Source organism: Leuciscus leuciscus (genome assembly GCF_965113295.1).
Source record: "Leuciscus leuciscus genome assembly, chromosome: 12".
Classification (NCBI taxonomy): domain Eukaryota; kingdom Metazoa; phylum Chordata; class Actinopteri; order Cypriniformes; family Leuciscidae; genus Leuciscus; species Leuciscus leuciscus.
Window position 1 is genome coordinate 43274800 of NC_138736.1, and position 17218 is coordinate 43292017.

Consider the following 17218-nt stretch of genomic DNA (forward strand, 5'->3'; position numbering starts at 1 on the left):
CATTGCTCTTTTATGTATATCTCGGGCTCCATTCAAATTAAGAGAGCTCACCCTCATCACACTCATTAAAATAAATAGTATGAGGGGACATAAACCAAACAAAAACATGGGAAAACAGCGATTATGTGGTTTCGAAGCCATCTTCAGTTTGTACTTCTAATTTCAGTTTGGAAACAAGTTTCTTTAATCTGTATATTTCTTGAACTGTAAACTGTTCCCCTCCTTCACTTCTCATTAGCATTGTCACTGAGTTAATAAACATTCTGCGGTCAGCAAAAAAAATCCTCAAACTGGACATTTTTCAAATTTTTCGTTCTTTGCAGGAATGATTTTATTTTGTCAAAGTTGTAATCACTGCGTCGACTTCGTCCTGTCCTACTGTCCACTACTTCACCATCAGAATCATCAATCATCCTGCCTTCAGTATCAAGTTTTTCAGATTCTGTTTTTGTTTGTCTGCTCATTTTAGCCGTTTCCATACTCTTCCTATTTCTCTTTCTCTTAGGGTACTTTGAAAAGAGTTTCATCACTAGCAATGTCTGTCACCATCTCTTCCTCCTCCACAATAGACTCAGCCACATTAACAACATCAGTAGACACTGTAACCAGTTTTTTCTCAACATTTTCTGTATTTGCCCCCGCAACAACAATAGACACTGTATCAGTTTCTTTCTCCCCACTTTCTGTATTTCGCCCCGCGGCATTACTGCCATCATCATCTTCTTCACTAACAGAATCCTCCGTCACCATCGCGCTACTGTTATCGGCCCCGGCTCTGGGTCTACCTCATCTGTTCTCTCAGGACACACACGCCTAACGTGTCCTGTTCGCCCACAGCCAAAACACTTCATAGTATCAGATGATACAAACACAACGTACTCAAAGCCGTCAATTTTGAATTTAAACGATGCATTCAGTTCATCCAAATCACTCTTTAGGATCATATGTAGTTGCCATCTAAAACACACAACATGCTTAAGCAAAGGCGATTTACACCCTAATGGGATCCTTTTCATTTGTGAGACAACTTTTCCATGCCTAGACAATTCATTAATCAAGAGCTCATCTTTAATGAAAGGTGGTACATTCGATAATGTTATCTTTCTTGCCGGCTGAACCAGCGGTATTACTGGAGTAAAAGTGTCCTGAATTACTACTCCGGTCTGCACTACACTGTTTACATTCTCAATGGTATCAAGGAAGATAACCACAGCACTGTTCATTCGAGAAGCAGATATTATACTATTAAAACCAACAGCGTTACCCACAGCCAAACTACAATCCTCCACAGAGCAGTTCATCAGAGCCGCGAGTTTTATCCCGTGCCTGCGTGAAAGCTGCTCAAACTTTGTTTGGCTTGGACCCGCCATTGCTAACCAGCAAAGCGCTGGTTAACAGCGTTCCTCAAACCCCCCACTCCTTAAACTTTCTTTGTATTCTTTTCAAACAATTTTTAAACCAAAAAACCCCAAAACAGGGACAGTGTAAAAAGAAAGAAAGAAAGAAAGAAAGAAAGCACTCTCCGCAGCACTCTCACGCACACACGCCGACTCCGCACACTCACTCACAGCATCCGCTCAGAGAGAGAGAGAGAGAGAGAGAGAGAGAGAGAGAGAGAGAGAGAGACTTTTTGACTTTTAAAAACACTTTCATTTACAAACATTTTTACAAAAAAAACAAAAAACAAACAAAAAACAAATAACCAAAAAAAACTAATCTAATTACCAATTAAATACCAGATTCCGTGATTCACTTATAGTCACCAAAACCGCTCCAAAACCCCATCTCCATTCAAAATAAGGAACATTATTAGTGTGCCGATAATAGGTATACTCAATGACCACTCTTGACTTCACCAAAGACTTAAAAAGAGGCACCATGCTTACATCCTCTCCAGCATTTTTACACTGATGTGTCTTAAAAATTGCTAGTTTCGCTTGCCCTATTAAAAAATTGGCAAGTGTACACTGTTGTTGCCAAGACTTCTTATATCGGCAACCCAATATAAATAGACTATTGGTATACGAGAAACCCAATTTAACAATGATTTCTCCCAACAATTCAAACAATGGACAGAGTCTAAGACACTCACAAAACATATGAAAAACAGTGTCAGTTGCATTACAAAAAGGGCATATCGGTAAAACAGTCTCATTAAGCTTTGAAATAAAAGAGTTTGAGGCAATAATACAATGCAATATCCTCCACTGAAGGTCCCCGCATCTCTTAGAGATAGGGGGTTTGTACAGTAATCTCCAGGATGGATATACCTCATCAGAAATAGAAAGCCATGTCCTCCATTTAGTATCCAGTCTTTGTTTCAATTGTCCAAGATGCACAGACTTCACACAAATATGATATAACATTTTTTTCTCAATACAATAAAATAGCAAATCCTCATAACCTTTCAGTAAGTTTGTTAGACTTGCAGCATCAACTGATTCCCAATCTTTAAGAACCACCTTAAATTCAGGAAATGTCTGAGGAATAAAACCATTCAGAAGAACATTATTTATAAAAGAAGTCAACATCGGAGGAAAAGAGGCCTTAAGATTCCTAACTATTCCCTCCACAATTCTAACCGAAGTTAGCCCAACTTGATTAGCAAGTTCATGTACAGTTCGCCATTGGCCTTTTGTTAAATCAATCAAGTCCATAACTTTCATAATACCAGCATTCAAAAAATTGGTAATTAAAAATGGGGCCACATTAGATGACATTTCAAAAAGAGGAGTTGTTAATAACCAAACATCTCCCTCTGTAAGAGAGTTGTGGTAAAGGAGGAGGTAAAGAGAGAGAGCCCCAAGAAAGGGACCCAGAGAAGAAGAGAGACAGAGCAACAGTTTCAATCTTCTTTTATCCTTTCCTGACCATGTGACTAAAACCCAGATGTGAGACATTCAAACTGACCAATCAGATAATTACAATTCCCCCACCGTACATCGACCCCCAAAGTACAAACATGTTTGCCTACTGGCCTAGATCACTATCAGCCCCTCTGGAACTCCAAATGGTCATTGTTATAGAAAGACGGGGTGTTTTTTGTTCATTTCAAATATCTTGGATTATTTTCAGTCCTACACAGCAGAGCCTGAAACTGTTCTGTGGTTGAGCACAGACGAGCACTGAACACTATTGACCAGAACATGTCACCGCTGTCTTATAAACACCTCAGGAACTGTGGACACTTGTGGAGAAGTTCAACATGATGATGAGATGATCAATGTAACTCCACAACAACTACACAAATGTCTCCACTAACATTCAGAAACTCTTCCTGAGTCTCTCCGTAAGGCTGCACTCGCTACTGGTTATTCTGGGATTCTGGATGAGTGAGATTGCCCTCTTCTGGACGGAGGTATATACAGTATATCCACTATATATATATATATATAGTGTGTGTGTGTGTGTGTGTGTGTGTGTGTGTGTGTGTGTGTGTGTGTGTGTGTGTGTGTGTGTGTGTGTGTGTGTGTGTGTGTGTGTATTCAATCTGAACATGAACAACATTGTGAAAATTGTCTTGTGCAACAAAAATACAAACAGTGCAAATGATTTTCACAAACTATAAGTAGTATTTACAAATACTGAACTCTTATCAAGGCCAGTTATCTCCGTCGGACGCTATTCCACTGGGACCCGTTTGAGAACACAAACTCCAGAGCCTCATCAGATGAGTCCCGCTGTGTCATATCTGTTATTGAAATGTGTGATGCTTTCTCAGAGAGTGCTGTCATGCAGATCTGTTATTGTATGTTTGTTTTCATGCACGGAAACTACTTTCACTTTGCGTCAGTTCAATTTTCCAAAGAACGATGCTAATTGGTGGTGCAAAAGACCAAAACCTATGTTTATTGGTTGAGTAGATGATAGTTTCAACCAATCTGGGCAAGGGGGCGGGACCTAGCATCAACAATCGTTCCTGTTCGGCTCAGAACCACAAACCACATGGGTTAGGCGAATCAATGCTGATCAAAACTTGATGATGTAATCACGTTCACTACGGAGCCTCTGAGTGTCCAAAAAACACGAAATCCCGGAAAAGCCGTGAATCTCCTCTTTACGGGACTTTTAAAGCATACAGAATGGATTAGCAGTTCAAAAGTTATTATACATTTAAGAACAATAGTATTTTTTAGTCACTTTTTCATCTTGCTAAAAAATGCTTAAAAATAACACTTTATTTCAACTTTCCTCTCCCAGTTCAGCCCCTTTGCAAAGCATGATGGGAATGAAAGTCCTGTTTGGTTGGATTCGTCAAAGAGTAAATGTTTCAAGTTACATTTCAACCAGAAACCTGATACAATGCTGTTAAATCCACATAAACTGCTTAAATAAAGTGAAGAACCTCAAATAATCATTAGTTTGAGTGTAGATAGATGATTAGATGAAGGAGATGTCGTGTTTAAGTCACGCCTCTTCCTTCAGGTTTTCCCCTTTTACATCTCCGGAGATCTTGGAAGAGTTCAGCGATCTCTCTCGATGTCTCACGCACGGATAATCAAAAGCTTCGCTCTAATGTGGGCATGTGAGTGCGGTTTGTTCTTATGTTGTTAGAAAAACTTGCTTTCGTTTGTTCAATAGAAGTGAAAGTAAACTTCCCTGGAGCTATTGTTTAAAACTTCCTGGTAATCGTTGAGTTTCCTGGATGGCGTTGTTCCTTTTACCACTTAAAAAGCCAAACCCGCTCTCACCGAGTCGAACAGACTGTACTGAGTGTGTGTGTGTGTGTGTGTGTGGTGGTGTTATCTGTGGTCTCCAGGTGTCGAACACATGTTAGCGCATAGCAGAGATCGTGCGCTCGCAACACCAGCTCAAGGGTTTGCTTCCCAGGCAACGCTTCAACTGATCAGATGTACGGCTTGAATGTAATGCATTTAGGATGAAAGCATCTGTCAAAAGCATGAATGGTCAAAAGCGGTTCACTTTAAAACCGCAGTCTTTGGACAACACCTTACACACACTTGAGTGTCACACAGGCAGTGTGTGTCATAAATCACACTCATGTAACGCAGGCCGTCACTCAGGGTGTAAAACTACAGAGATACAGTGTGAAGAGGACTGACACACGTGTGATCATGTGACTCTACAGATGTGTATAACTACAGAGATACAGTGTGAAGAGGACTGACACACGTGTGATCATGTGACTCTACAGATGTGTATAACTACAGAGATACAGTAGCAGTGTGAAGAGGACTGACACACGTGTGATCATGTGACTCTACAGATGCTGTATCACAGAGTGAAGGAAGAATATAGTGTGAAATCCCACGTACAGTAAACCGTGTCTGAACCACACGAGGTCAGAATGAGGCACGTGGTCTATCTGTGATGTGGTTCAAGATCAGGTTTTCAGGGTTGTGATGTGGTTCCTGTAGGCCTGCTGGCTCTGCTGGCTCTGCCGTCAGGACGGGTCGCTCTCAGCTGCTGTAGAAGAGATTTCAGCAACGGATCGTCAGCCTGTCAGCTGAGCAACGCTCCCGATCCGACCTGCGACACACACTGGAGCGCTGACGTGAGTCTGAGCCTCATCCTGACACATCAGACCTCAACAATGACAAGAGATTACATTATTAGGGCATAAAAAGTCAGATTTATCAGATAAAATGTCAATTATAAGATGCAAATTTAAAATGATGAGATGCAAAGTCAAATTTACGAGATGCAAAGTCGAAATTATGAGATAAAATGTCAAAATTATAAAATAAAAAGTCATAATTATGAAATAAAATGTCAATGATGAGATTAAAAATGTCATTATGAGATAAAAAAAAATCAATTATGAGATACAAAGTCAAATTTATCAGATAAAATGTCAATTATAAGATGCAAATATTAAATTATGAGATGCAAAGTCAAATTTACAAGATGCAAAGTCAAAATTATGAGATAAAATGTCAAAATTATAAGATAAAAGTCATAATTATGAGATTAAATGTCAATGATGAGATTAAAAATGTCATTATGAGATTAAAAATATCAATTATGAGATACAAAGTTAAATTTATCAGATAAAATGTCAACATTATTATGAAAAATGTGTCCATTATGAGATACAAAGTCAAATTTATCAGATAAAATGTCAAAATTATTATGAAAAATGTGTCAATTATGAGATACAAAGTCAAATTTATGAAATAAAGAAAATTATGTCATACTAAGTAATAATTATAAGATAAAATAATTGATAAAAGAAAAAATATGACAGTCATGATTATGAGATAAAATAAAAAATGATCACTTACTGAATTATGAGATAAAGTTGAAAGTTTGACAAAAAGGGAACATTATGACAATCATAATTATAAGATAAGTCAAAAAAGTCATAATTTTCACAATTTTATGTTATAATATTGACTTTTAAATCTCTAATTTTGAGTTTTTATTTCATACTTATGAAATTGTATCTAATTTCAACTTTTGATTAATTATGATTTACCAAAGCATGCTTTTTTGAATGTAATTTTCATCATGTTTTGTGTTTTGATGTTTTATTGATTGTTTAGTATGATGTGAAACTGTTCTCAAGACTGAATATGAAGGCTTTATGATATGAAGTCTCTCCATATACAGTTCTAGGCCAATCAAAAACATGAACAAGGCTTAACTCATTACATATTCATGAGCTATGCACAGTCACAGATGGCACTTGTCCAATCACAGTCATTAACCTCATAAATATGCAAATGAGAACATTAACCCAGGGGATATGAAGTCAGTCAGCCAGTGATTTAATCAGTGTAATGTTTATCATTAAGATCACGTGTGTGTGTGTGTGTGTGTGTGTGTGTGTGTGTGTGTGTGTGTGTGTGTGTGTGTGTGTGTGTGTGTGTGTGTGTGTGTGTGTGTGTAGGATATAACGGTGGTGGATGAGTCTGGAGAGACGGATCTGACCCGAGTTGATCACGCTGATCCACAAACACTCGTTCTGAGAGGAAAACACACCAAGGTTATTTTCCAGATGGATTGTGTGGCTCTGAAGGTCAGGAATTCTGTACAGTTCATCATATATCAGTGATGTGTAAGGTGAAATATTATAAATCAAGTGTGTCTCGTTCTTCTCTCGGCAGGAGTCTGTGATGCTTTACTGTAATGGTGAGGAAAACTCATTTACTCATTTACACTAGTTTCTGAAAGAGTCTCTTCTGCTCATCAAAGCTGCTTTTATTTGATCAGAAATACAGTAAAAACAGTGAAATATTATTCCAGTGTAAATCATCTGTTCTCTATGTGAATATATAATAAAGTGTAATGTATTCCTGTGATCAAAGCTGAATTTTCAGCATCATTACTCCAGTCTTCAGTGTCACATGATCCTTCACAAATCACTCTAATATGATGATCTGATGCTCAAGAAACATTTATGATTATTATCAGTGTTAAAAACCGTTCATATTTCTGTGGAAACAAGATTATATTTCATGATTCTTTGATGAATTGAAAGTTCAAAAGAACAGCATTTATTTGAAATAGAATCTTTTGCAACATAAATGTCTGTCACTTTTGATCCATTAATGGTAGTCCATCATAAGTGTAACATATATTATAGGTATTTAATTAGATTAATAATATTACAATCTTAAAACAGTTATAAATTCAGATATAAGTATTTCCTGTAGATGAAGTGATTGATCAGTGTTTTCTTTTCCATCAGATCCCTGTGTTTCTCCAGGTGAGTCTGACACACACCGTTCACTCATAAACATGCAGTTATTATAAAGACACAGAACACACTTGACAATCAAAATGAAGTGGTTATGAAATGATAAAGCAATAGCGTCAGTATTAATGTTGTGTGTTTTCCAGCTGAACTGCAGCACAGTAATAACGCTGTGAACAGGAGCACTTCTGACGGCGTCTTCATCCTCCTGTCCATCATCTTCATCATCTTCATCTTCAGTCTGAATGGGTGAGCAGAACGAGATGTACAGTAATAACAGTGATATCTGTGACAGTCACTGATGTAAAGCGTCTCTGTTTCAGGTCGTGTGTGTAGTCTCGCAGTGGAGACTCGGGATTCTGTGCCGTGGAGGTCAAACCCAGAGATTATAAGATATATACATATATATATATCTGTCTGCTTATAGATCAGTGCATAACCATAATGATCATAATCTGCTCAATGCTTGACAAGCTTCAGTAATGCAGGAGTACCTTCGCTAAACGTATGGATATTAATAGTGCTCAAATGTTCATCTGATGCTTTTCATTGGTTTTTCTTTCTGGAAATATTTGATTATAAGAAATATTATCAACATACGATATTATATCATACATGAAACTATCATTATTATTTAGATTATTATTAATCTATTTAGAATAGATTATTATTTCTCATATGTATTTAAATGCTTTATAAAATATTATATTATACAGTATATTATATAATGTTATATTATACATAAACTGATTATAAATAGTTTTTACATTTGAGGAAAATGTTTTCAACAACTATTTAATGTAAAAAGTCAAACATGAGAAATGAATGAGGAATTAGTTTAGTGTTCCCCTGGTCAAATGAATGTGATCTACTGCGTGTGACGAGACGGTGTACGAGGACCGGGAATGAGAAGAGGGATTTTATTTTACTCTTTATTGCTTGTATTGTTATAGTTTGCTGAATCAACCAGAGATGCTTATGCCTCGAAAAAGCAGCAACAAGTATTTCTTCTTCATAAAGGGTGAAGATATGTTTTGAAACCGAGAGGACTAACATGTCTGATGTAATATGTATGGAGGAATGTATTATATTTGGACAATTTCATTTTTATTCATATTAATGATCTGTCCTATAATAAATCATGTGCTTTCCTACTAAGGCAGAGAGTGGTTCAGTTGTGTGTGTGTTATCTGTGTGTACAGCTCTGCTGACTGACTCTGAGCCTTTCTTGCAAGAAATAAACCATTATAATCATTGATTGAACATTTGTCTCTTATTCAGAATTTTTTATTTGCCACAACAGTTTCTAGAAGAAAATAGCGTCATAGTCCAGGTGATGTTCATTTTTGTTGTAAAAAAGTTATTCATTTAGTTCATATATATATATATACAGCCGCTCTGGAGAAAACAGTGATGTCATCATCCAGCTCAGTTCAGTTCTCATATAATGGAGTCAATGCAGGAGATCAATAATATTGTTGAATATTAAGTGTCCTCAACTAAGCAAGCCAGAGGTAACAGTGCAGGAACTCAAACTCCATCAGTGACAGAATGGAGAAGAAAACCTTGGCAGAAACCAGACTCAGTCTCTCAGTTCTCCTCTGGCAAACGAACGAACAGTGTGTGATTATGATTCAGGCATTACAGGACAGAGGTCAGATTGGATCTGAACATTCAGAATATTATCCAGTTCATCTGGTTGGAAGACAGAGTCACGCCGGTATGGAGACGAGTTGTTGAGGATCAGTGTCGATGGCTGTGGTGTGGATGAGGCCTTCACACGGCTGATGAGGCTGGCACCTCAGGGATGCGTCGTGGACGTGTGCAGGCTCAGGTCCTCCATCTGATCTGGTGTGTGTGTGTGTGTGTGTGTGTGTGTGTGTGTGTGTGTGTGTGAGTGAGTGAGAGAGTGTGTGCCGGCGCAGGTCCTCTCTCTGATCTGGTGTGTGTGTGTGTGTGTGTGTGTGTGTGTGTGTGTGTGTGTGTGTGTGTGTGTGTGTGTGTGTGAGTGAGTGAGAGAGTGTGTGCCGGCGCAGGTCCTCTCTCTGATCTGGTGTGTGTGTGTGTGTGTGTGTGTGTGTGTGTGTGTGTGTGTGTGTGTGTGTGTGTGTGTGTGTGTGTGTGTGTGTGTGTGTGTGTGAGTGAGTGAGAGAGTGTGTGCCGGCGCAGGTCCTCTCTCTGATCTGGATACTGATGTGTGAAAAACAATCATGACTCGTGAGACTAAAATGGAAAGTTTCAGATTCAGTACGAGTTCAGCTCAATAGGCAGCATAAGAAGCATGTAAAACACTCTCAGTCCCTGACCAGGTGAATCACATCTCCATCGCCGACACAGAGAGCATAGTGGCTATATCCGCCTCGGGGGATTTCAATGAGGTCTCCAATCTCCGGATTCTTATCATATAGGAGACAATATCAGGAGTAATATTTTAAAAAGATACAGAGCCATTTAAATCTGTCAAAATATAATATCATACTGTTTATCTAAAAGAACACAATACCATTGCACTTGTGAATAGATAAAACAAGAGAGTGAAACTTAACTTGCCTATAAACAGCTTCTGGTCACATGACATATAGTAGTTTCAGAGGTTTATAAGCGTTTCGTTATTTCTGTTGCCTTGTGTAGTTTTTAAACTCTGAAACACCCGTTCTTCTAAACATGTTTCACTAATGATAACGATGGAAAGAATCAGTGGTATTTTATTCATCTGTTTTATTGTTGACCAGGGCCGTATTTATCAAGCTTCTCAAAGTGCCATTTTAGTCTTCAGTGCTGAGAATTCATGAGATTTACTCCTACTTTCAAACTGAAGTAAAAAAGCAAGTTATCAAATTTCTTAAAGCTAAGAATCACTCTCCCGGTTATTTAAAGAGATCCCTCGAGTGGTCAGGAGTTTCCAGTAGGAGCTTGTGATGCTCTGAGGAGACAGAGATGTGAATCTTTCAGGAGAGGAAGAATGTTTGTGAAATGTTTGAGGACGAGCAGTTAATCAGCCCGTATAGTTTGGCATCATCTTTGTCAGCGCTGGTTAATGTTGGACTGAACCTTTTATAACATGTTTCCGCTGTTCGAGTAATTCAGCGTCAGTAGCGCTTCTTCCTCCTGACAGTTCGGTTCTCTTCTCGAGTCCATGGTGGCTGAATATATCATAACATCTAGGCTTTATACAGGTGACACTCAAAAAAATTTAGTATTGTGCAAAAGTTAATTTATTTCAGTAAATCAACTTAAAAGGTGAAACTAATATGTTATATAGACTCATTACATGCAAAGTGAGATATTTCAAGCCTTTATTTGTTATAATTTTGATGATTATGGCTTACAGCTTATGAAATAGATCTAGACAGGAAAACACAGTTTAATCTTGAATCTTTATACAAATTGCATTAAGATAGATGGTCTATCTCAATATTTATTTGATGGCCTTAGCCAGACAGTTGTTACTGATGGATTTGATCTGTTAAGATTTTATGCCATTAGAAGAAAATTAGTTTTAGTTTACAAAGAGATAGACCTGGGTAGACCTGGGCCTCTGTACTTCCATCTGCAGGTGGATACAGGACTTCCTAACAGGCCGTCCCCAGACAGTTAGAGTAGGCACTACGTACTCAGCCCCTATCGTGTTAAATACCGGAGCACCTCAAGGTTGCTGTCTTAGTCCTCTATTATATAGTCTGTATACCTATGACTGTATTGCAAAACATCCCATAAACAGTATTGTGAAATTTGCAGACGATACTACAGTGGTAGGACTCATTGACAGCAATAATGAAACTGCCTAGCCTATAGGGATGAGGTGAGTAATTTGATCATGTGGTGCCGAAGAAATAATCTGTCCCTGAATGTGGGGAAAACTAAGGAGGTCATCATAGATTTTAGAAGAAATAAACCCACACATACACCTGTCTACATTAACATCTCTGCAGTTGTGTAACGGTCATCAGCTGGAGTGCCCTTGAGAGCCACCTGAGGGCACTCCACATCAGACTATCATTATTCACTCACTACTACATTTCCCATAATTCACTGCCCGGACTCATCATCCCTGATTATCACATTCACCTGTGTCTCATTATATTGTTTAGTTCACCCCATATAAGCCTGGTTCACCTCATCATTCCCTGCGAAGTCTTGTACGTTCTTCCACTGCAATTCTGAGCATTTCCTTTGTTGTCGTTATTCCTGGTTCCTGATCTCTGCCCGTGTCCTGGTTTTCCTGTTTCTGCCTCACCCTCTGGATTTGTCTGTTTGTTGGATTGCCTGCCTGTGTACGACCTTTGCCTGGATTTTGATTACGATTCTGTATAACCCTTTGAATAAAACTGCATTTGGATCTCGGAGCAGTACGTAACTAGTTGAAATTGTTAATACTTTTAAGTTTTTAGGCATTCATATTTCAGACTCCCTTTCATGGTCTTTCCATATCACCTGTGCCATTAAGAAGGCACACCAGAGGCTTAACTTCTTGAGGTGTCTTAAGAAATATGGTATGTCACTTAACTTTTTTTTTTTTTAATGTACCGCTGTACAATTGAGTGTATATTGACAGGTAATATTACAGTGTGGTTTGGCAGGGCTACTTCAAGTGAATTGAATCTTCTGACAAAGGTGGTTAAAACTGCATCAGAAATTATTGGGGTTCCACTGGAATCACTCCAGGACATTTATTGGAAACGCAGCACTGGGAAAGCACTGGGTATTATACAGGATGTTAGTCATCCAGCATATAGTCTCTACTCCCAACTCCCATCAGGGAGACGTTTGCAGAGCATCCCAACGCGTACATCACGTTTTAGGGACAGTTTTTACCCACAGGTTGTAAGGCTACTGAACGATAGTGCAAGAGGAAGGAGGGTTGAGGTTTGAGCAGATGTTTTAATTTTATTTTTATTCTACCTTATTTATTGACGGGTGCTGAGAGAGTGCTAAGGCACATTGTATCTCATTGCTGTGGTACTCTGTACGAATATGCATATGACAATAAACTTGAATTGAACTGAACACATGTATCATTATCATGATCATGTTTTTGCAAAGAAAAGGTCAATTAAACTGGAGGAATCTCTTTACATGATGCTGTTTATCGACACTAGCCAGATCTGTGTTCAGAGCGATTAGATCACCAGGTGTGGTGCTGTGCTTGTTTGTTTAGCCTTTGGAATTTATGGTGCTATTCAAACAATTGACCATTTGGATCTCTGTGGTCCATAAAGACTGTAGATTTTCTGCCTGATGTTTACATTTCACACAACTGTTCTTACATGTCCAGTAATGTAACGTAGACAGCTGAAGCAGATGCAGAATCCAAGTGCAGCAGGTTTTATTAAAGAAACTCAAAAGATAACAAACTCAGACAGAGACTCAGGAACAGGAACAGCCAACATACAACGTCGAGAACTCACAATTAAAGACTGAAACAAGACACAGGGCTTAAATACACAGACAGACAAGCTAAACAAGATAACAAGGGGGCGTGGCTAATGAAAAACACCTGGGAAGACTAATCAACATAACGGGGAACTGCTAAACATAGGATGAGACAGGGGAACACAGACATGAATCGTGACAGGTAAGGCCTTGTCCACACGGACACCGGTATTTTTATAAACGTGACTTCTTTTACGTGGTTCGGCCGTTCGTCCACACGGAAACGCAGTATCAGGTCACTGAAGCCGAACATTTCTGAAAACTCCTGCCAGGGTGAGGGTTTTCAGAAACGCCGGTTGCAGTGTTATCATGTAGACAGTAAAACCGGGGTTTTTGCTTCTGATTCAAGCTTCTGATTGGCCAACGTGGCTTTACGATCGCCGCCTGCTGGTGTGACATGCTCTTGACAGCCCGTGATAGCGTGTTTTTGCGTTTTCATGTAGGCGGAGATTTCTTTTAAACCGAGCATGTGTGGACGGGATTTATTTTTTAAACGGAGGAGGAAAAACTCTGGTTATAAAAATACCTGTGTCCGTGTGGACTATGTAAAATACCTTCCCTGATCAGATCCCATGTGAGCTGACGCTCCTAGAAAGGAGTTTGTTATCACTTGCGCCACTTTGTTTGTGGTTTTGTTGCAAGAGAAATTAAAACCTGTACCTCCCCTTGTTACTGGGTTGAAGATCTGTTAGATCAAAATTAAATCATCCTGTGGCTTTGGATGGATATTCAAGACATGGCAATCAGATTGATCATTTTAGTTGGTTTATACTGGGTATTGTCATTTCTCTCATTAAAGATTCTTGCACAAATAGAAGGTAAAGAAGTTCTTTCTGATTCATTCTTCCTTTCAGTTTCCTTTCTTACCAATACTTTCTCTAACCATCTATTATCTCATTCCTCCCAACACTAGTAGTGTTCCTCTTGCTCCCTACATACACATTCCAACACATTCTCATCCCAAGTCGTCATATACTGACGCTTTTGACATTTCGTCTACATCGAACGCACATGGCACCCTTTAGCGTCAATATGAGACGCACAGAGCTTTGTTCGGTTATGGGTAGGTTTAGGTCTGGGGTAGGGTTAGGGTTAGACCACTAGGAGGCGCCATCTGACCCATATCTATCTGCGTCTCATATTGACGCTAAAGGGTGCCATGTGCGTTCGATGTAGACGAAATGTCAAAAGCGTCAGTATATGACGACTTGGGATGAGATCGGGCTGCACATTCCCTCTTTATACATTCTGATTCTTTCCAATCTCCTTTAACATCCTTTCCTCTTCTAAACCAATGCTGAATCATCAAGAGATTAAAGCTATTCCTGACCATTATAATATAATATATATCACAATCTGGTCATAATATAAATTATATTCTATAAAATAGTATAAATTAAAAATAATTGTATTTACTGGTCTCGGGGGTTTCTACTGAGTAATTTGTCCAGACTGACTTGTTATCATCTCACTGATCTTTCAGAAGGTGTTTGGCCCTGCAGCTCCAGCTGTGCTGGCATGAGCATGTGTGGACAGCAACAAACCAAACTGGAAACCAGTTACAGCTGCTTTGATGCTGTGAACATTCAATGGACTGCAAGCATTGAGAAACATGGGTCAAATCATTGCTCAATTTAAAGATTTTTGTGACTACAATATAGACTTGGACACAATTATCTTGTTTTAGGCTGAGATGTTATCAATTGCATTCTTTTAAGAATCTATTTGAATGTGAAAGAAAGGTTGGACAAACAGGTCTGATGGAGGGCGCCAAGATTGTTTTTTGGTTTGTTACTTTTGTCAGTCTCTTTTGAGACCTCAAAAACATACAAGAATGCAGCGATTGCAAAGTCTGATATAAGACCAAATTAAAAGCTATGTTTTGTAAGACTGAGCCTTAAATGGTATTGTTTAAACCATATTTTGGGACATCAGTCATGAACTTTTTAACACTATTGAAAGATTTTCAGAGAACAGTGATTACTTTTATGTAATTCATATTGGTCTTTGTCTAAATTCTCTCATGAGACAAGGACAAGCTGTGCATGTCCTCTGACACTATCAGGCCTGGCTACAAGCCTCTTAGTGACACAATAATTGTCATTATATGCATCAGTTTTAAAATGTAGCGTATTTTTCTCTAGGGCTTCTGCATAGCAGCTGTTCTCTAGGACTGAGATCATTTTCTCAGATCATTTATTTTGAAATAATCTAATTTAATTACACTGTTTTGTCCAACTTTACATTTCGCACACAAAGGATTCAAGTGAGACATTTTTACTTGTTATCTGTTAGCTCATCAAATCACAAGATTTTTTCACAAGTTAGCGTGACCATTTTCTTATTTCCAGTGTTGCAATGTTGGTGCAGCAAAGCAAATAATCAAATGTAACAACATTATTTACTTCAGAATTTAAGTTTTTAGTTTTCAACCCTCTGTTGAGTACCAGAATAACATTTGGATGATATTATTCCAATTTAGGTTTCATCTCTTGTTGTGTAAGTGTAGTAGGTTGAAAAATGTATGTATATATGTTAAAATAAAAAGAGGGAAAAAAGGATACCCCTTTAAAATGTTGTATTGTTCATAAATGCATGTGCCTTCAACATTCGTCTATTGATGGGTAAATTCATCATTACATTCTTTGTTGTGGGTAAAGAAAATGTTGCTGTTATTATTGTCTCCTGTAGAGGGCGTTTAGCGCTGTTGAACTAAGGTACTGCACCGGGTGCTTTAGAGTTAATTAAACTTTGCCGGAGCTTCCCGCCAGGCGGTCAGCCCTATGTTCCCACAGCCCTATGTTCCCATATTTCTAAGAATTTTTATTTTTTTACAATTCGTCTAAACCCCAGTTACGGGTAGGGTTAGGGGTGGGGTCAGGAGTAGGCCATTTGTGGGAACATTGTCTAAACCCCAGTTACGGGTAGGGTTAGGGGTGGGGTCAGGAGTAGGTCATTTGTGGGAACATTGTCTAAACCCCAGTTACGGGTAGGGTTAGGGGTGGGGTCAGGGGTAGGCCATTTGTGGGAACATAGGGCTGTGGGAACATAGGCATGCTCCCACAGCCAGTACTCCTGTCTCACAGCGTTTCATTTATCATTCTACAGGTGAGCAAAAACAATTCTAAAACTGGTCGAAACTGATGTTAAAACACTGTGTTTCAAACATGTATATGTTTATTTTTGGTAAGTTACTGAGAAAGACTGTTAGTTTTGTTCATACGCATGCAGTAGTAATGAGTCAAATATCAGATTACACACGAGTGACAAATATGTGAATTTGAAGTGAAATGAGAGAAAATACTCATGTGAAAAGAGTTTAGGAATGTTTATAAAGTGTTTTATATGTTGATTGTAATTGGATGATAAAGTTTAAGCAAGTTAAATGTACATTTGCCAGTGGAGTTATCTCGAGCCAAAATGGCAGTGCATGTATGTGTGAACTAGAGCCAAAATGGCGTCTTGCAGGTAAAACATGAGGTTAATGTGAAGCCAAATGCGAGATTCATTTATGTGACAGTGTGAAAATGGAATTAGTGTTCATGAGGATGTGAAAACATGTGAAAACAGTAGCAGGTCAATGTATTGTGATTGATTATAATGTGTTGCAGAACAAGTCAAGTATAGACAAAAGTAATTTCGGAAAAGCCTTTATTGAAAAGTTATTTTCATTAATGGAATGTGTTACAGAGAAACAAGTAATTGTTGTTCTGTAAAGTTAAATATGTTAATGTTGTGAATACATTGAGAGCTAAGAAAAACGAGAGAGTTAATTAAACTTTGCCGGAGCTTACAGCCAGTACTCCTGTCTCACAGCGTTTCATTTATCATTCTACAGAGCCGGCAGAAGTGGCTGATTCACCTCACCCATTCAGGCTTCCCAGCCCTGATGCGGGTAACATAGGCAAACAAGGAGGTATTTAAAGTTAAAGCAAGGGATGTCATTTCTCATCTACGCTGCCGCTATCATGTCCCTGAAATATGGTTTTATCTAATTCTCAAGCCCCACCGGATTTTGTGTTCTCCGGTCTAACTGGGAATGCCGACCCATTCTACAAATGTGTCTATATGAGGTGCGTCTGAATTTTCCCTCAACACTTCTAAAAAGGCAAAAAGAATGTACTT

General features: G+C 38.6%; 1 protein-coding gene across 1 annotated transcript; it reads left to right on the top strand.

The window, feature by feature from the left end:
* Positions 1 to 4228: 4228 nt before the first annotated feature.
* LOC309511112 (uncharacterized protein) lies at positions 4229 to 8923 on the top strand. Its single transcript, XM_082186154.1, has 7 exons — positions 4229 to 4525; positions 5379 to 5515; positions 6854 to 6982; positions 7071 to 7095; positions 7655 to 7672; positions 7807 to 7909; positions 7984 to 8923. The coding sequence occupies exons 1-7, from the start codon at positions 4480 to 4482 to the stop codon at positions 7994 to 7996; spliced, it is 471 nt and encodes a 156-aa protein (XP_082042280.1). The 5' UTR covers positions 4229 to 4479; the 3' UTR covers positions 7997 to 8923.
* The last annotated feature ends 8295 nt before the right edge of the window (positions 8924 to 17218 follow it).